Source organism: Octodon degus, unplaced genomic scaffold (assembly GCF_000260255.1).
Source record: "Octodon degus isolate 3935 unplaced genomic scaffold, OctDeg1.0 scaffold00203, whole genome shotgun sequence".
Classification (NCBI taxonomy): Eukaryota; Metazoa; Chordata; class Mammalia; order Rodentia; family Octodontidae; genus Octodon; species Octodon degus.
The window spans coordinates 1,479,459-1,496,523 of NW_004524779.1; the positions used below are offsets into that span (position 1 = coordinate 1,479,459).

At 42.0% G+C, this 17,065-nt stretch overlaps 1 protein-coding gene and 1 pseudogene across 1 annotated transcript in view; both read left to right on the top strand.

Annotated features, from left to right (window-relative positions):
- Tfrc (transferrin receptor) overlaps positions 1 to 16,607 on the top strand; it is a 39,655-nt gene extending 23,048 nt beyond the window's left edge. Inside the window, exons 12-19 of the mRNA XM_004644551.2 lie at positions 102 to 187; positions 3,916 to 3,979; positions 5,637 to 5,704; positions 6,889 to 6,947; positions 7,140 to 7,221; positions 10,163 to 10,384; positions 12,604 to 12,744; positions 13,719 to 16,607. Coding sequence (XP_004644608.1) covers positions 102 to 187; positions 3,916 to 3,979; positions 5,637 to 5,704; positions 6,889 to 6,947; positions 7,140 to 7,221; positions 10,163 to 10,384; positions 12,604 to 12,744; positions 13,719 to 13,961 — 965 coding nt within the window. The 3' untranslated portion in view covers positions 13,962 to 16,607. The remainder of the gene's footprint in view (positions 1 to 101; positions 188 to 3,915; positions 3,980 to 5,636; positions 5,705 to 6,888; positions 6,948 to 7,139; positions 7,222 to 10,162; positions 10,385 to 12,603; positions 12,745 to 13,718) is intronic.
- Positions 467 to 563, top strand: LOC111813602 (annotated as a pseudogene).
- Positions 16,608 to 17,065: the final 458 nt, after the last annotated feature.

Sequence of the window (17,065 nt, forward strand, 5' to 3'; positions counted from 1 at the left end):
GTTATCTTGAATCAGAAGCTTCTGGTTCAGTTACCAGTCACTTACCTTCCTGGAACCTTTCCCAAGGAAACGCTAATTTTGTCGTTGTTGTTTGGTTTCAGGTGGATTTAAACCCCGCAGAAGTATTATCTTTGTCAGCTGGAGTGCTGGAGACTTTGGAGCCATTGGTGCCACTGAATGGCTAGAGGTATTTGCTTTGTCCGTGCTGAGGGGGGTCCCTGAATCTACTGTAGATTTAAACTGACCTTGAGGATTCACTCTGTGAAGGCTCATATCCCACTGATCTCCAGGCAGTGAGTCTCAACTGGATCTGGATATCAAAACGAATCCCTAATACCAGCAACCATCTGTGATGAATGCCTGTGAATAAAAACATCTTATTAGTATTTTATTCTTGGGTGCAACAGTAGAAATTGAACCCAGGGCATTTGCAATAAGCTGCATCTTCGGCCCTCCTGTCCCCTTTAAAAAGTTTATTTAGTTTTATTGGAACGATACAGAGAAGATTAGCATGGCCCCTGCGCAAGGATGACACGCAAATTCGTGAAGTGTTACATATTTTTCTGCTCATTAAAAAAAAAAAAAAAAGTTTATTTAGTTTTGTTTTAGACCAGGCCTTGCTGTGTAGTCCAGGCTAACCTTAAACTCAAGTGATGCTCTGCTCCTGCCTCATCTTCCTGAGTGCTGGGTTTATAATCATGTACCACCAGCCTGGTCTCTTTAAATTTTTTTAAAATATCTCATATACTTTATTGAAAGTAGTCCACTATAAATCACTGGTTATTCACCCATGTTGTCCTGTGTCTGACAGAGCAGTCACTCCTTACTACCATCTCCAGCATGAGAAACTATTGTAGCATGTATCCGTAGTGTGAAAATTGAGTAAAATACAAAATTATTAAGATTTACACTAAATAACTTTTATTTCTCTCTTTACATCTAGAGACTTAACTCAAGCCCCTCGTGCACATCAGTCATCAGGTTAGAGTAGATGTACCTCCCATAATACTTAGTTTATGTTGAAATGGGGTCTTGCTCAGTTGTCCAGGCTGGATTTGGTGAGTTAATACTCCTGTCTTAGGCTCCCAAGTGGATGGCATTAAAGGCATGAACCACCGTGCCTCAGTGATTTTATTTTACCCAAGCATTGAGATCTTGGTAAATGATGGTGATTTAAAGAAGCTCAGTCTTAAACTGGCAAGGGAGCACGTGTCTGTCATACCCACAGTCAAAAACGTGTAGAAACGTGAAAAGTTCTCCCCAGCCTGAACAGCTTAGGAAGACCTGATTTAAAAAAAAAATTGAGAAGATGTAGCTAAGTGTAAAATTCCTGAATTCAGTCCCTGACCGATTAAAAACATCAGACATATCTTGAAATCTTATGTATCCAAGAGCAACTCTTCTGATTCTGCTTCAGGGCTGATATCCACACTGGTTTTAAACTTACAACAAGACCAGTTTCCAAATTTCCAATCTTTTATCAAAAACGTGTAAGTGAAGGGCTGGTGAGATAGCTCAGTGGACTAAGTGCCTTCTTAGGCAAACTCAGGGACCAGGGTTCGATCCCCAGTACCATATGCTATGCCAGCCCTGCCCCTGGGTACACTGAGCCAGCCACCAAGTCCAGGCATCGTGCATTGTGGTACATGTCTGTAATCCTAGTGCTGGAGAGGCTGGAAACAGGAGGATCACTATGAGTCTGAGCTGCATAATGAGACCCTATGCCAAATACTAATTTTTTTTTAAATGTATTTAGGACAGGGTCTACAAGGTCTCACTATGTAGATTGGACTTGTAGTGATTCTCCTGTTTTTGGCCTCCCAAGCACTGGGATTCCAGGTGCACGCCACCACATCCAGTCTCAACTGCAGCCTGGGGGCAGGGTCGGCATGGCTAGCCCCGGGGATTGAACCCTGGCCCCTGTGTTCTGCCTAAGCAGGTGCTTTAGCCCCCAAATATATAAATTTGGAAAAAAAAAAAAAAAATGAGTAGATGAGTTGATCGACAGTCACAAAAGAAGCATGTTACTGAGTTCCCTTCTGATTAGGCCTGTGAGCTTTGACCCACTCTCAGGCTGAGCTAGCAAACAGTCTTTCATTTATACACTAAGAACAATCTGACTTCTGAAGAAGTTAATTGTTATAGTTGCTGGTTTTGCCTCCCTCCCAAATCCCATTGCTTTTCAGTTTCCTTTTCACTAGCCTTCACTCTCACGTATTCAGAAAACCCCTATCATTCCTACTCTTGCATATCTCCACAGACTTACCTGTGGGAATTTATTTCTCCTATAGTACTTGTTTTATACAAAGTTCATCTCAACCAGTGTTTAAAAACAATGTCTAGAAACAGTCCAAGAAGTACTGAAATTACTTCAGAGAAGATACCCCTTTTTCTTTCCAGTCATACTAACATCACATTGTCCCTGTAGATGCCCCAGTTCAATTCATTTCTGTGTGGGGTTAAGAGACAGCCCCTGCAGGAAGTTGTCCCTAGCAGTAACACACTGCCCTCTCTTGCTAACATTATTAACATCTCTTCTTTCTTAGTATTCACAACTCTAGAAAGCCTCACTTAAATAATCCTAAAGAATATTTTACTTAGTTTATAAGTAAGGCACCTTGCTAGAGAAGGGCTTGACATAGAGATGAGAAATTAGCCATTCTGATAAGAAATAAAAATAAAGGGGCTGGGGAGATGGCTCAGTGGAATAAGTGCTTGCCTAGCAAGCCCAAGGGCCTGAGTTCAATTCCCAGTTCCACCAAAAAAATAAATAAATAAATAAATAAATAAAATAAAACAGTGTTATGTAGGACTTGGAACAAGAATAAACTTTATGCCCAAGAAGAAATAAGAGTTCCCTCCCTGCTCAAAAGAGTTGCCTCCACTCCCTACTAAGCTCCTGAGTTTCCAGGACAAATAAAATACTAGATAGCCAGTTTTTCTCTTAGATCTCAGTTTCCTTTTAAACCCTGCATGCTCAGGAAATGGGCTAAGGATTTTGAGTTCAAAGTGCTTGTTTTAAATCCACAAAACCACCTGTGTGTGATAAGTGGTCACTAAACAACTGAGCAATTACTGTATTCTTTTTATTTATATTTAGTTCTGGAGTGAACGGCCTCTAGGCCACCAGCTTGGAACATTTGTTGGAAATCAGTCAGCAGTTCTTATTTCCAATAAAATCTCTCTCAGCACCCTTCTTTTGGTTCACAACCTCATTCCTCAGTGTTGTGAGGCTACGAGCTCTGTTCCTGCACTGACATCACCACCCAGCAGAGGTCTCACATAAGTAATTACAGTGGTATTTTTCCATTGCTGACTATGGAACCAGTTTCCCCAAAGCCCCTGTTCTCCTAAGATAGGCAGAGATAGAGCTGTTCCTAGGGCCACCCAAGAAGTGGGGTCAATATGCCGGGGACCCAGAACTGCCCCTGCCTGAGCAAAGGGGAGAAGGGGCAGAAGATGATGCAGCACCAAAGACTGGGAAGACCTTTTAGGGTCTGGAGCTAAGCAGAGAGGCTGTAGATTACCACAACTTGTTCTGGCTGCTGCTTTCCAGACCTCACCCAATTCCATCCCAGCCCCAGCTCTCAACCCTTAATGTCACCATTTCATGCCTTGAAGGTCTCTGAGGATCCTTCCAACAAGCCCTCAGGCAGTAGAACTTACTTTGAAGAAAAGGTGGTCTATCAGCTGAGTGCTTCTAATCAAGGCACTCTGGCCTTACAGTTGGGCGCCATGACACAGGAAGTCTCTTTAAATTTTGAAAGAGTCTTGCTAAGTCATCTAGTTTGGGCTTAGATTTGTGACTTCCCACCTAGCATCCCTTACTGCTGGGGTCCTGTTTGTCACCACGCCCAGCTCAGAATAAGTATTATTACACTATGTTAATATGTAAATTAATGTCTTTTCTTCTAGGGATACATTACCTCTTTACATTTAAAGGTTGTTACTTACATTAATTTGGATAAAGCTGTTCTTGGTAAGTGTCTCTTTCACTAGCTTTTTTAAATCAGGTAAACTATGAAATAGCAGAAAAAAACTTTCTAAAGGAGAACCTTGTTAATTTCACAGCTCACATGGGCCATAACTAGATGTAAATAATCCTCCATGTTATAGGGCAGGCACAGATTGTCTTGTTGAGCACTGGTTCTCAGTGTTCTTAGATCAGTAACATCAGTGCTGTGAGGAATAGAAATCTGAGGCCCCAGCCCACATCTTCTGAGTCAGAAACTGGAATGTGGGCCCAGCAAACTGTTACAGTATAGAACCTCTAGCTGAGAGGGAATCATAGCATTGTCCCTCTGGTACAACTTCTGTCTTCCTGGATTGTATACACTGATAGAAATACTGGGCAGTAAGCCTTAAAATGAATTTGAGTATCATTTAAAGAGAGGATAGGAGCTGGGGAGCTAGCTTTGCGGTCTTAAGCGCCTGCCTGGCAAGCTCAAGGACCTGGTTTGATCCATGCTGTGTGGGCCCCAGGCACTGAGTTGACTTTGAATTTGACTGTGGTGGCATGCGCCTGTAATCCCAGCACTGGGAAGTCTTGAGACAGGAGGATCACTATGAGTCTTAGCTGTATAGCAAGACCCTGTACCAGATAAATAAGTAGTTTTGTTAAAAAAGAGAGAGGATAAACAGTAGTGAAATGTCAGCTTTGGGAAGAAAAAGAAAGGAGTTGCAATTAAACCAAAATTTTTCTGAGATTGATCATCATTCACTGACCTATGGAGTGGAATTAATTAATTTGGGGGTGTGCCAGGCATCAGGGCCTTGCACTTGCCAGACAGGTGCTTAAGCCACCCATCTAGAATGAAATCTGTTGAGTATAACAAGCTTCCTATAACTACAAAGTGAGTGAGATGAAATGGTTTAAAAAAAAAAAAAATCCAGATATCAGGGCATTTGTGGGGAGCATATAGATAAATACGTGGGACATCACTGAACCTTCTAATTTTGCTTATGTAAAGCTAATCCAAAGATAAACTCTTGATTTTTTTTTTTTTTTTTTTTTTTTTTTTGCGGAACTGGGGATTGAACTCAGGCCCTTGTGCTTGCCAGGCAAATGCTTATTCTACTGAGCCATCTCCCCGGTCCCCAAAGATAAATTCTTGAAAAACATCACTAAAATATGCAGGTTCAAGGGATAAGAGCCTTGAGCATGGTGGTGCATGCCTGTAACCTCTGCACTTAGGAGGCTGAGGTGAGAGGATCGCTGAGTTCTTGGCCAGCCAAGGGTGCGAGTGAGCTCAGGCCGTCTTAATCTACATAGTGAGAACTGCCTCAAAAAAACCACACAGACAGAAGAAAAGAAAAGGAGTAAGAGCCTGGAGTCAAGTTAGAATTCCATAGTTGATAAAGAACGTGACTCCTAAATTACTTCTACTCTACTTGACCATGTTATCTGTACATGGCTACAGAGCTAGGGTGCTGTCTTTCTGTTTGCCAAGTGCTTTGTTTTTGAAGACAGGGCCTTACTATGTAGTATGTAGGACTGCATGCCTGTAGTACATAGTGCTACAAGTGCTGTGTGCACTATGTGCACCATAATGCCTGGTACTTGTTGCTTGTAATTGTATCAGTGTAAAAATTGCTTGACTGGAAAAGAAGCAATGTTAAAATAAAATTTTTTGCAGGTTCTTCAAACTTCAAGGTTACTGGCAGCCCAATGTTATACAAACTTATTGAAAAAACGATGCAAGAGGTGAGTGTGTATACACCTAACTACAAAATTGTAGCAACCGTTTTGGCAAATTTATGTAGAAGAAAAGTAAACCATGATCAATAATCAGTGGATTTAGAGTCCATTTTGGAGGAGCACTGTTTAAGTAATCTTAGCTTACCGTTGAACTGTCCCAGGTGATGGGAGTGGTAGAGGTGCAGTCATTTGGGAATGGTAACAACACTGGAGGCCTGAGCTGCCCTGAAGGTACCCACAAGGGTTAAGTGAATTTGGATAAGGCAGATGAGTTACTCATTGAATAGTGACAAACACATGAATGACCATAGTTTTACACAAGGGAGGAGTATGTGAGAAAGAATATTTACCTCCGTAAGGGGTTGTTGGAGTGATTAAAGTGGAAACAGAAAAGATCAGGTACCAGGTGAGGGCTTTAATCTCCTGGGGAATCTAGAGACCCTTACTGGGTCTCACCCAACCTGTTTGCTGGGTATGGGCTGGCAGTACAGAATATGCTACATGGAGGACATTAAAAGAAACACCATGGAGACCAGAGAGCGCTTTTAAGATTAGAGTTCAACGCTTTTTAAAATGTCAATTAAGGGGCTGGGGAAATAGCTTAGTAGAATAGGTCCTGAGTTCAATCCCCAGTACCGCAAAAAAAAAAAAAAAAAGTCAATTTTCTTAAGTGTTGACAATACAAACTGAGTAGGAATAAACTAAGAAATCTGAGATTATTTTAGCTGTCTCAGGTATTTATTTATTTATTTATTTATTTATTTATTTATTTTCCGGAACTCAGTCCCTTGCGCTTGCCAGGGAAGCACCTATTCCCCTGAGCCATCTCCCCAGCCCCTCCTCAAGTATTTTTTTCAAGATTTTTATAAATAGAGATGTTAGTGCCTAGCCCAGATATGTTCAAAAAAGTTACATTTTTTAATAAACTTCATTTGTTAGGGCCAGCCAAATAGCTCAGTGGATTAAAGCACCTGCTTAGGCAGACACAGGGGCTGGGAGTTCGATTCCTGGGCCTGCCATACCAGCCGTGATTAGACTGGGTGTAGTGATGCATACCTGTAATCCTGGCAGTTGGGAGGCTGTAAACAGGAGGAACACTATGAGTTCAATCTATGCAGTGGGACCCTGTAAACCCTGTCCTAAATACAAAAAATAGTAAAATAAAATGAACTTCATTTCTTATTTTATAGGTGAAGCATCCAGTTACTGGAAAGTCTCTATACAAAGATAGCAACTGGATCAACAAAGTGTAAGTTGAGGAAAGAGGGCAAGCTAGGAGAAAAGCAGAGTCACCCGCAGCCCTACTGCGTTACCCTCACCTGCAGTGAGCTAGCTGTGTTGGAGACTGGCCTGGAGAACATGCTGGGGCAAGGGGAGGGTTGCGTGGTAGCACAGTCTGTTCAGAAAGTCATCTGAAGACACACTCTTGCTTTCCTTGCAGTGAGAAACTTTCCTTCGACAATGCAGCTTTCCCTTTCCTTGCATACTCTGGAATTCCAGCAGTCTCTTTCTGCTTTTGTGAGGTAAGTCTAAGGAACTCTACAGTAGTACACATTTGGTCTTCTTACTTGAACTGAGACCAGGTTTCATAGAGTACTTCAGTGGTCTGAAGAAGTTACACACATGCAGATATTGGATGGTCCCTTATTATCAGTCTTAACATAAATTTATTATCTGCTTAATTAGCATTTCAGTTTATTGCTAAGCTTCAGTGGAGTATGCTGAGTTTTTTAAATCAGTGATTAAGTGGCCAGTAGCTACCTAGTAAATAGCTCAGTTTACAGTATTTTCATCAAACAAAATTTTACTTGGGCAACATGTAGATACCTATTGGAGTCCTAGATGTTTTGTCCTGCCATATTACTCTTTTTTTTAAACTTTTTTTTTTTTTTTTTTTTTTTTGTGGTACCAGGGATCAAACTCAGGACCTTGTGCTTGCCAGGCAGGCACTTATGCTGCTGAGCTATATCCCTGGCCCACCTGCCATATTACTCTTAAGCAGATTTATAGGTAACAGCACAGAAATCGGGTATAAGTGGGGGGATTTTTTGTTTTGTTTTTTATTTTGCGGTACTGGGGATTGAACTCAGGACCTTGCTCATGCCAGGCACTTATGCTGCTGAGCTGTCTCCTCATCTCTATAAGACTGTTGAGGCAGAACTTAACTAACCATTTGAAGAAAATACTGCTGGTTACGCACAAGAGCCAGTTGGCAGGTACCAAAGGCTGGCTGCGGAGCAAGGCCCTGTGCTCTGACATTAGCACTGGAAGACCAGCCCTGCAGCAGGGCTTCTGAGGATGAGTCAGTTATAGCTTGTTACCAAGGCCCAGGGTTCAGTCTTCGGTGCTACTGACAGGAAAAATGAACTGGGATCAGGGCCTATGGTTGAAGGGTGTCTCGGTTGCTTTTATCTCATTGGTGGGACAAAATACCTGACACCCAAAATTAAGGAAGGGAAGATTAATGTAGTTCACAGTTTGTGGAGGTTTTATACGTACTCAGCTGGCTCCAAGGCAGAGTGGCACATGGCAGAGGGCAGCAGTTCATGGCAGCAGAAAACAAAACTACAAGCGCAAAAAAGAATGAGCAGCAGCTTTGGCAGAGAACCAGGCCCCTCCCTTATATTGCATTATATGCTATCTTGATGGCCTCATGTTGACTTTTTAAAAAAACCATCCAATGTGATCTGAGAGTTGAAAGACCTCCAAGCACTGGTGAAGAGTCGTAGAGAATGTAGTTTGGATGAGATTGGGCCCGAGGATTTTCAGTGACATTGCCACCAAGGACAATGGTCCAGAAAAGAGTTAACATTAAGAAGTACATAGTAACTCTGTGTAATGTGCCATGGGTGGTAGTGCACGCCTGTATTCCATACATTCAGGCTGGAGTATTCCTGCAAGTTCTAGGCCAGCCTGAACTACAAAGGAGACGTGTCTAAAAACCAAAGGCAACAAAAAGTTAAAACAGTAAACATCTAAGTCTGTGCCTAAAGAAGCACTGATGATTTTGTTATGAATATAATGTGCATGAGTGGCCTGCATGCTGCATGATGAAGAAGAAGGTAGTTTTGGGCCTTAGGAATAATACTTATACTTTGGGCTGGGTATGGTGGTGCAGGCCTATAATCCTGCACTACAAAATAAAAGACTGTGTCTCAAAAAAAGAATACTTTACATTGATGATTTTGTTTAGTTTCATTTTGTTTTGGAGGCGAAGTTGCTGTGTAGCCCAGGCTGGCCTTGAACTTACAGCAGTCTTCCTGCCTCAGTCTCCTGAGTGCTGGGAGGCTACAAGTGTGTGGATAACATCCAGCAAGATTAGTACCTTATATTGAAATTACTTTTCTTTCTTTTTTTTTTATTAATGGCAGAAAGATTTTTTGGGGGAGCACTCAGAATGCCTTCAGGGCAGGTCTGGTTTAGCTTGAGGATGAGGGGATCGAACCACAACATCCTGAGTCTGACTACTTTGTTTCAGCAGGCACTTAAGCACCTGAGGGTAGGCCCCCTGAAATTACCTTTCTTTTTTTTTTTTTTAATTTTATTTTATTTATGTTTGTGTGTGTGTGTGTCCAGCTCAGCCCACCAGGGGGCGGGGCTGGCTGGCATGTGGTGCTGGGGGATTGAACCGCGGTCCCTGTGATTTGCTAAGCTTGTTCTCAGTAGGTGCTTTAGACCACTGAGCCATCTCACCAGCCCCCTTTTTTTTTTTTTTTTTTGAAATTACCTTTCATGTGTGTTCTTCATACCCATTAATATGGGCCAGAGAAAAGGGATAGAGCCTCAAGGAGGTTGGCCAGAAATGTGTTCGGGGAATATGGAGGTGCTAAAACATGGTTCTGTGGAACCTGCAGGAAAGTAGTCTCACTCTGTTACTTTTCTCTTGTTGCTGGGACAAGATACCTGGCACCTAAAAGTAAGGAAGGAAAGGCTTATTTAGCTCAGTTTGTAGAGGTTCAGTCCATAATCACCTGGCTCCAAGGCAGAGTGAGTGGCACATGGCAGAGGGTAGCAGTTCACGGTGGTGGAAAACCGCAAGAAGAGAAAGGGAGGAACAGTGGTAGAGAGCAAGCCTTTCCCTTGCTTACACTGCTTTTGGGCTGTCCGCTCCAGGGCGGGTGTAGCACTCACACTCAGAATCCCAGCACTGGATCATGACTTAATCACAAACTCTAGAAGTCTGCTCTGTGCCTGCATGAGGCTTTGTGGGGACAGCTAGACGCAGACCATAACATAGTTGTTCTATGCATAGCTCAGCAGATTAAAGCGCCTGCAAGATGCATAGATCCGATCTGGATGGTGGCAAGGGTGGGACCTTAAAGTAGCAAGAGATTGGAGATACAAGTAGGGTGGGAGTGCAGTTGAAACAAGAGGGCGTGGCAGTAACTGTCAACCTTGATGAAGCCAGAATGCGCGGCTCCTACTTTCTGGCACGCAGAATACAGTTGCTTCCTTTAATTCCAGGACACAGACTATCCTTACCTGGGTACCACCCTGGATACCTATGATATGCTGCTGAAGAAGATTCCTGAGTTGAACCAATTGATGTATGCAGCAGCGGAGGTCGCTGGTCAGTTTGTGATTAAACTGACCCATGATTTTGAATTGAACCTTGACTATGAGATATATAACAACAAAATGCTATCATTTCTGAGAGAGCTGATGAAATACAGAGCAGACATAAAGGTGAGCGCTATTTGGCAATTATGTGTTTTTTAAAAATTGATTTTATAATTTAAGGGCCTGATGACTCATGGTTGTGGTCTAGCAGAATTACATTGGGAGACCTTTTTTTGAAAAAAAATCTTTAACTGATACATTGAAAAATTTAAAACTGCATAGATTTATGGGAAGTGCATGTGATATTTCGATGCAAGGTTCACTGTGTAATAATTTTGGGATTTTTTTTTTGTTTTGTTTAGTTTTGTTTTGTTTTGTGGTGGAACCTGGGATTGAACTCAGGCCTTTGTACTTGCCAGGCAAGCGCCTATTCTACTGAGCCATCTCCCCGGCCCCTTGGTAGTTAAGTCAGGGTAAACCCATCTCAGCCATTATTTCCTAGTGGTGAAAAATACCAAAAATCTTGCAGCTTTTTGAAATAATGCATTGACCAGTTGTGCTGGCGCACACCTGTAATCCCAGCACTCGGGAGGCTGAGGCAGGAGGATTACTGTAAGTTTGAGGCCAGCCTGAATGCTACATAGTGAAATCCTATCTAAAATAAATAAATAAATAAATAAAGTAGTGCATCATCTTTATAATCAATAGCAGACCAGGGGGGTCTGGTGAGATGGCTCAGTGGTCTAAAGCACCTACTTGGAACAAGCTTGGCAAAGCACAGGGACCATGGTTCAATCCCCCAGCACCAGCACCACATGCCAGCCAGCCCTGCCCCCTGGTGGGCTGAGCTGGCCACACACACACACACACACACACACACACACACACGCACACACACAAATAAATAAAAAAAATTAAAAAAAAAAAAATAGCAGACCAGGACTTACACATTCCACCTATAGGTGAGATCATGCAATATACTTGTCTTTCTGTTCCTGGCTTATTTTACTTAACAGAATGATCTGTAGTTCTGTCCACATTGTCATAATGACAGAATTTCATCCTTTTATATGGCTGAATGGTATTCCACCGTTACATGTTCCAACTATGTGTTCTTTGTCCATCTGTCATCTGATCTGGTGGATACCTTGCGCTTCCATTTTGAGGTGCTGTGAATAGGACTGCAATGAACACAGGAATGTTGGTGTTCCTTCCATATGCTAATTAGGAATGTAGGTATCTCTTCCATATGCTAATTTTGTTCCACTGAATGTATACTCAGGAGATGTCTGGATCATATAGTTTTATTTTTTAATTTTTTAGGCACCTCCACACCATTCTCATAACGGCTGTACTAAGTCACACTCTTGTGAGATTAGGTTTTTATTTCTGGAGTATTACATGGTTTGAAGTATATTTCTTAAGAGGGATATGATTAGTAACCGAAAGCACATAAAGTAGGGCTAGCCAAATAATAGCTCAGCGGATTAAAGCGCCTGCAAGCAGGCGCAGGGGCCAGGGGCTCAATCCCTGGGCCTGCCATGTCGGCCCCACCCGTGGGGTACACTGAGACAGCTATAGAGACTGGACGTGGTGGCGAGCATCTGTAATCCCAGCACTTGGGAGACTGTAAACAGGTGGATCACTACGAGTCTGATCTAGTAGTGAGACCCTGAACACCCTGTAGACCCTTCCCTAAAAATACAAAACAAACAAACAACCACCCACATAAAATGAATGCTATAATGTTGCTTAGAATTCATAATTCCTTTGTAAAAGAAGTCGGGTCCTTGGTAGACTATAAAGGTGTTGCAGAGTGGAAAGCTGTTTTGTCAGCCCATATGTAGGTATGACCTGGACAGCCCCAAGATCTCCAGTGTAAGTTTGGACTGTACATTTTCTTGTGTAATTTTATTTGGTATTGTTGATCCTGTATCAGCAGATCCTAAGTATACCTTCAAACTCTTTCACTATTGAAAATGGGACTTACCAGATGGAAATAACTTGGAAGTTGACTAATCAGAATGTTTGAAGCTTTTCCCCATAGGGAAAGTGAACTGAGAACAGTATAGTGTATAGGATGATGCATTTTTCTTAAGTAGTTGTGTTGCATTTCTTAATGGAAACAGTTTTCTAATAATACAAAGAATGGATAATTGTACTATCTTTTGGATAAACATGAGTATGTTCTCAGGGTCTAGAGAGCCTCTTGTACACATTTCTAAAACCTAGCTTTCTGTGAGTCACTTCCTTTCATTGGAACCTTCTCCCTTTGCCACCTTTAAGGTAGAAAGGTCCAGGAATAACACCTTTGTCACGCTGAATGCAATGTCTTTCCGTTCCAGGAGATAGGGCTGAGCCTGCAGTGGCTGTATTCTGCTCGTGGAGACTTCTTCCGTGCTGCTTCCAGGCTGATGACAGATTTCCACAATGCTGACAGAACTAACAGATTCATCATGAAGGAGCTAAATGATCGCATTATGAAAGTAAGTAAAGGGGGGGCTGGTGAGATGGCTCGGTGGTCTAGAGCACCTACTCAGAACAAGCTTAGCAAAGCACAGGGACCGCCATTCAATCCCCCAGCCCCACATTTCAGCCAGCCCGCCCCCTGGTGGGCTGAGCTGGCCACACACACACACACACACACACACACACACACAAATAAATAAAATTAAAAAAAAAAAAAAGAAAGTAAGTAAGTAAAGGGGCCGGGGAGATGGCTCAGTAGAATAAGCGCTTGCGGGTCCTGAGTTCAATCCCCAGTACTGTGAAAAAAAAAAAGAAAAGAAAAGAATAGAAAGTCAGTGAAGTCCATGGGACGGAGGGGCTTAAGTGTGTACATTTTTTATTGGTTAATCTTGCATTTCTAAAAAGTGGGGTAGCTAAAAGCCTAGAGTCCTTCGCCACATTAGAATTTTGAATGCAGATTTTAACATTTATCGAGATCTAAAATGAGCCTGTCTAATCTGAAAATAACAAGAGACATTTGATATATTAATTTTGGGAGGGTTAAAATCATATTTTAGGGGCTGGGGAGATGGCTCAGTGGACTAAGCACTTCCCTGGCAAATGCAAGGGCCTGAGTTCAATCCCTGTTCCACCAGAAAAAAAAAAAAAAAAAATCATATTTTAGGGGATGTGGATGTAGCTCTGTTAGACTTGCTTTCAACACACACAAGGTTGTGGATTCAACTCACAGCACTAGAAGAAAGAGAAGAAGAAACAAGTATTTTGAGTGTGGGTTGTAAACCTATATATCTTCTCCAACAAAAAAAAAAAATCTCAGTATGATTAAAGTTCACTTTAAGAAGGCCTGGGCAGGTTGCTTCCAAATCTTACCCTGAGAAAAGCAGTAACTCAGTTCTAAATTCAGTTTAACATTTGAAGTGGGAGGGTGAGGGTCTCTTGCTCACAAGGGCTGTAGCACTGCGCATGCCACCTTGTCATCTCACTTGCACAGGTGGAGTACCACTTCCTGTCACCCTACGTGTCCCCGAGGGAGTCTCCTTTCCGGCACATCTTCTGGGGCTACGGCTCTCACACTCTGCAAGCTTTACTGGAGAATTTGAAGCTGCATAAGGACAATAAGGCTACTTTTAATGAAACGCTATTTAGGAACCAGTTGGCACTGGCTACTTGGACAATTCAAGGTGTTGCAAATGCCCTCTCTGGTGACATTTGGGATATTGACAATGAGTTTTAATGTCATAAGCATAACTAATTTAAGAACAACAGGGTATTTTGGTTTCTAGACTTATACTTGTTATGCTAAATTCGTAGGACTACAAAACCTATGTTACAGTTCTATCCAGTCATCTTGATAATACTAGATGTCTTTAGGCAGAGCTTTTAATACCAGGTAGGTCCCTGCACTTCAAGTTAAAGTGAAAAACCACTTTAAAATTTTTCCTTGATTATCTCTAGAATTTAAGTGCTTTTTAATGTAACTGCCTCTTTGCATACTTTGCTGAAAATGTGAGAATCAGTTACACAAACTATTGCTGTAAATCCCAAGGACATAGGCTGGTGTCTTTTGAGATGGGAAGAAGGTGCTTTGTCCTGGAGGACAGAGAAGTGGCTCCATGTGATCCTCCATTGCATTTGGTGTTGGCAGCAGCTGCCAGAAGCAAGCCTCGTTCTCCAGGCAAAACACGCGCTCCCGTAAGGACTCAGCTGGTCTTGGCATCCCCAAGTGAAACAGTTAGCCTTCAGAGAGATAGGGCTTATTTTCTTGCCAAAAAGGCCTGAAATGAGAGTCCTTCCACTGGGTAGAGTGAGGTTCAATTGTTTATTGCTGGAGAAAGGACTGAATGTGTGAGCCTCGATATCATTCAGGTGGAGACCAGACACCAAAGACCTTTAGCGTATTTTCTTCTGACCTGCTTCGTAGCCTTTCTTTAGTTCTTTATTGTTGTTCCCCAGAGTTGTAAAAGAGAGCCCGTCTTAGGCATTTAATTTTAGACTTAGTTTGTCAGACTTTAAAGAACACCTTGCCAAATTTGGCCAAAGTGTTAATCTTTTGGTAAAGCTTTCTATCATTTTGGCACTGAGATATTTATTTATTTATCAGTGACAGAGTTCACTATAAATGTTTTTTTTTATAGAAGATAATTATCGGAAGCAGTGCCTTCCATAATTATGACAGTTATACTGTCGTTTTTTTTTTTAATAAAAGCAGCATCTGCTAATAAAACCCAACAGATACTGGAAGTTTTGCACTTATGGTCAAACTTGAGGATCTTAGAAAACAGCCAAGCCATATAAAATGGTAACACTAAGTATTGGGGGAAAATTAAATTTAATTAGGATTGCTAATCAAGATGAATTTCTGTTTAGCTGGCCAGCTAAAATTGATAGGTCTCCTAAATGCAATGAATTCTGACCATGTTATAAGTGTCACTTAAAGGCTGTGTTAGTACTCAGATATACAAAATTTTATAGCTCAATTTGTCTGTGGAATAACTTGAACTCCAGTTTTGCAAAATTTCCAGTACCTTTGTCACAAACCTAACTGACATTATCAGGAGCAGTGTCTTCCATAATGTATAAAGAATAAGGTAGTTTTTGCCTACCACAGTGTCTATATCGGAGACAGTGCTCTCCATATGTTACACTAAGGGTGTACGTAATTATCGGGAACAGTGTTTCCCATAATTTTCTTCATGCAATGACATCTTCAAAGCTGAAGATCGTTAGTATCTAACATGTATCCCCGACTCCCTATAACTCTCCTTTTACTTTTAGTCACAGAAACATTTTGTGGTCATTAAGCATTTGGTGGGATAATTCAACTGCTTTAAAATAGAAGTGCTACTTCCTTCAAAATTCCTTTCTTCCTTTTTTTTTTTTTTTAAAGTTTAATAGGGGTGTTTTGTTGCCTTTGTGGTTTATCCACATCTGTGTAGTGGGTAATAGCATACATGTGTTATGTTTGCTGTTGGTAAATGAATTCAACTCTGTCCCCTCATTTGCATGTTACCTATAAACTTAGTTGAGGAAGTTTGAATCTAGGGGTGAGCTTTTGGCTTAAAGCAGGGGAACTTGTATAGGTTTGGGAGGCGGGGGGTGCGGGCTGTGGAGGTAAAGCTTGTAGGAGAATCTTCAATCCTGCCTAGCTCCCCGCTCTCAGGGGTGGGAGTCACATAGATAAGCATAAAGTATGAGGCTACACGAGTAAAGGCTTTATTTTCCACTTCACCACCACAGTAAGCCTGATAATCAACTGTTGGTCTAGGACAGCTCTAAATTGCCACCTAGATGAAAAGTCAGTATGTTCTTAAATTACTCAAGTAATTAGTACGACCCCAGTAAGTCCGTATGTTCTCACTTACCTAAGTTATAGTAGACTGCAGTTACTTTGCAGCCCTGCTGAACTGTGTTGCTATTCAATCTCTTAATTTTCACAATGTTTTTTATTGGGCCATTATTCAGTGTTGCGACTTGCAAGGCACTGTGGGAATCAAGGTCATGTACTACACTGTAGTAAGTCTCTGAAAAACCAACCTTCTCTGTGATTAGGGCTTGTTTCCAGTCAAAAAAGTCAGTCAATTGTAAAAGGCTTCCTGTTCCGGAAGGAAATTTGTACCTGACTATGGACAGTCTGCTAGTCTTCAGAGATTTTTTTCCTTGTTAAGATACATGTGAGTGGAAGGTGAAGGCTGAATTGTGACCTCTGTCTTGAGGGACTGTGCTAGTGCTCGTGTGGCCTTGCTGTTTGTTCTGTGTATGTGCTGCATATTGTAGGCTCCACCCTCCTGTAATCAAGCTGTGCCCTGGCTAATGTCCGCAGCCTGTATGTGTGGCAATGTGGAGATTCCTCATCTGATTTAATAAAATGCTTGAATACTTTGTTGTTGTTGTTGTTTTAAAGAATATTATATCTCTCACGGTTGTGACCTAGACATGTAACCCAAGTCCACTCAGCTAAACTGGTCTTAGGTCCATTGCAGTGACAAAACTCGAGTCTCATTGGCCAAGGAGTTGCTGCTTTCTTAATTTACTGCCTCTGACTCCCTCAGGTTCAGAGCAGAACAAAGAAGCAAAAACCTTTGGGGGCATAGTACTGTGACTTGAACCCAGGTGTGTCCCACAGTTACTCCCCAGCTTCCCCATTCTGTTTTTAGTTTTGAGACATCTCACTGAATTGCCATGCTACCTTCAACATGGTGAGCCTCCTGCCTCAGCCTCCCAGGTGGCTGAGATTCAGGCATGTGTTGCTCTGTCTGTCTGGCAAGCTTTTTACTGGTACAGTTATGGCTGTGTTGGCTCCCTCTGCAGGAGGGAGATGTCCCCTTGCCAGTGGGCTTT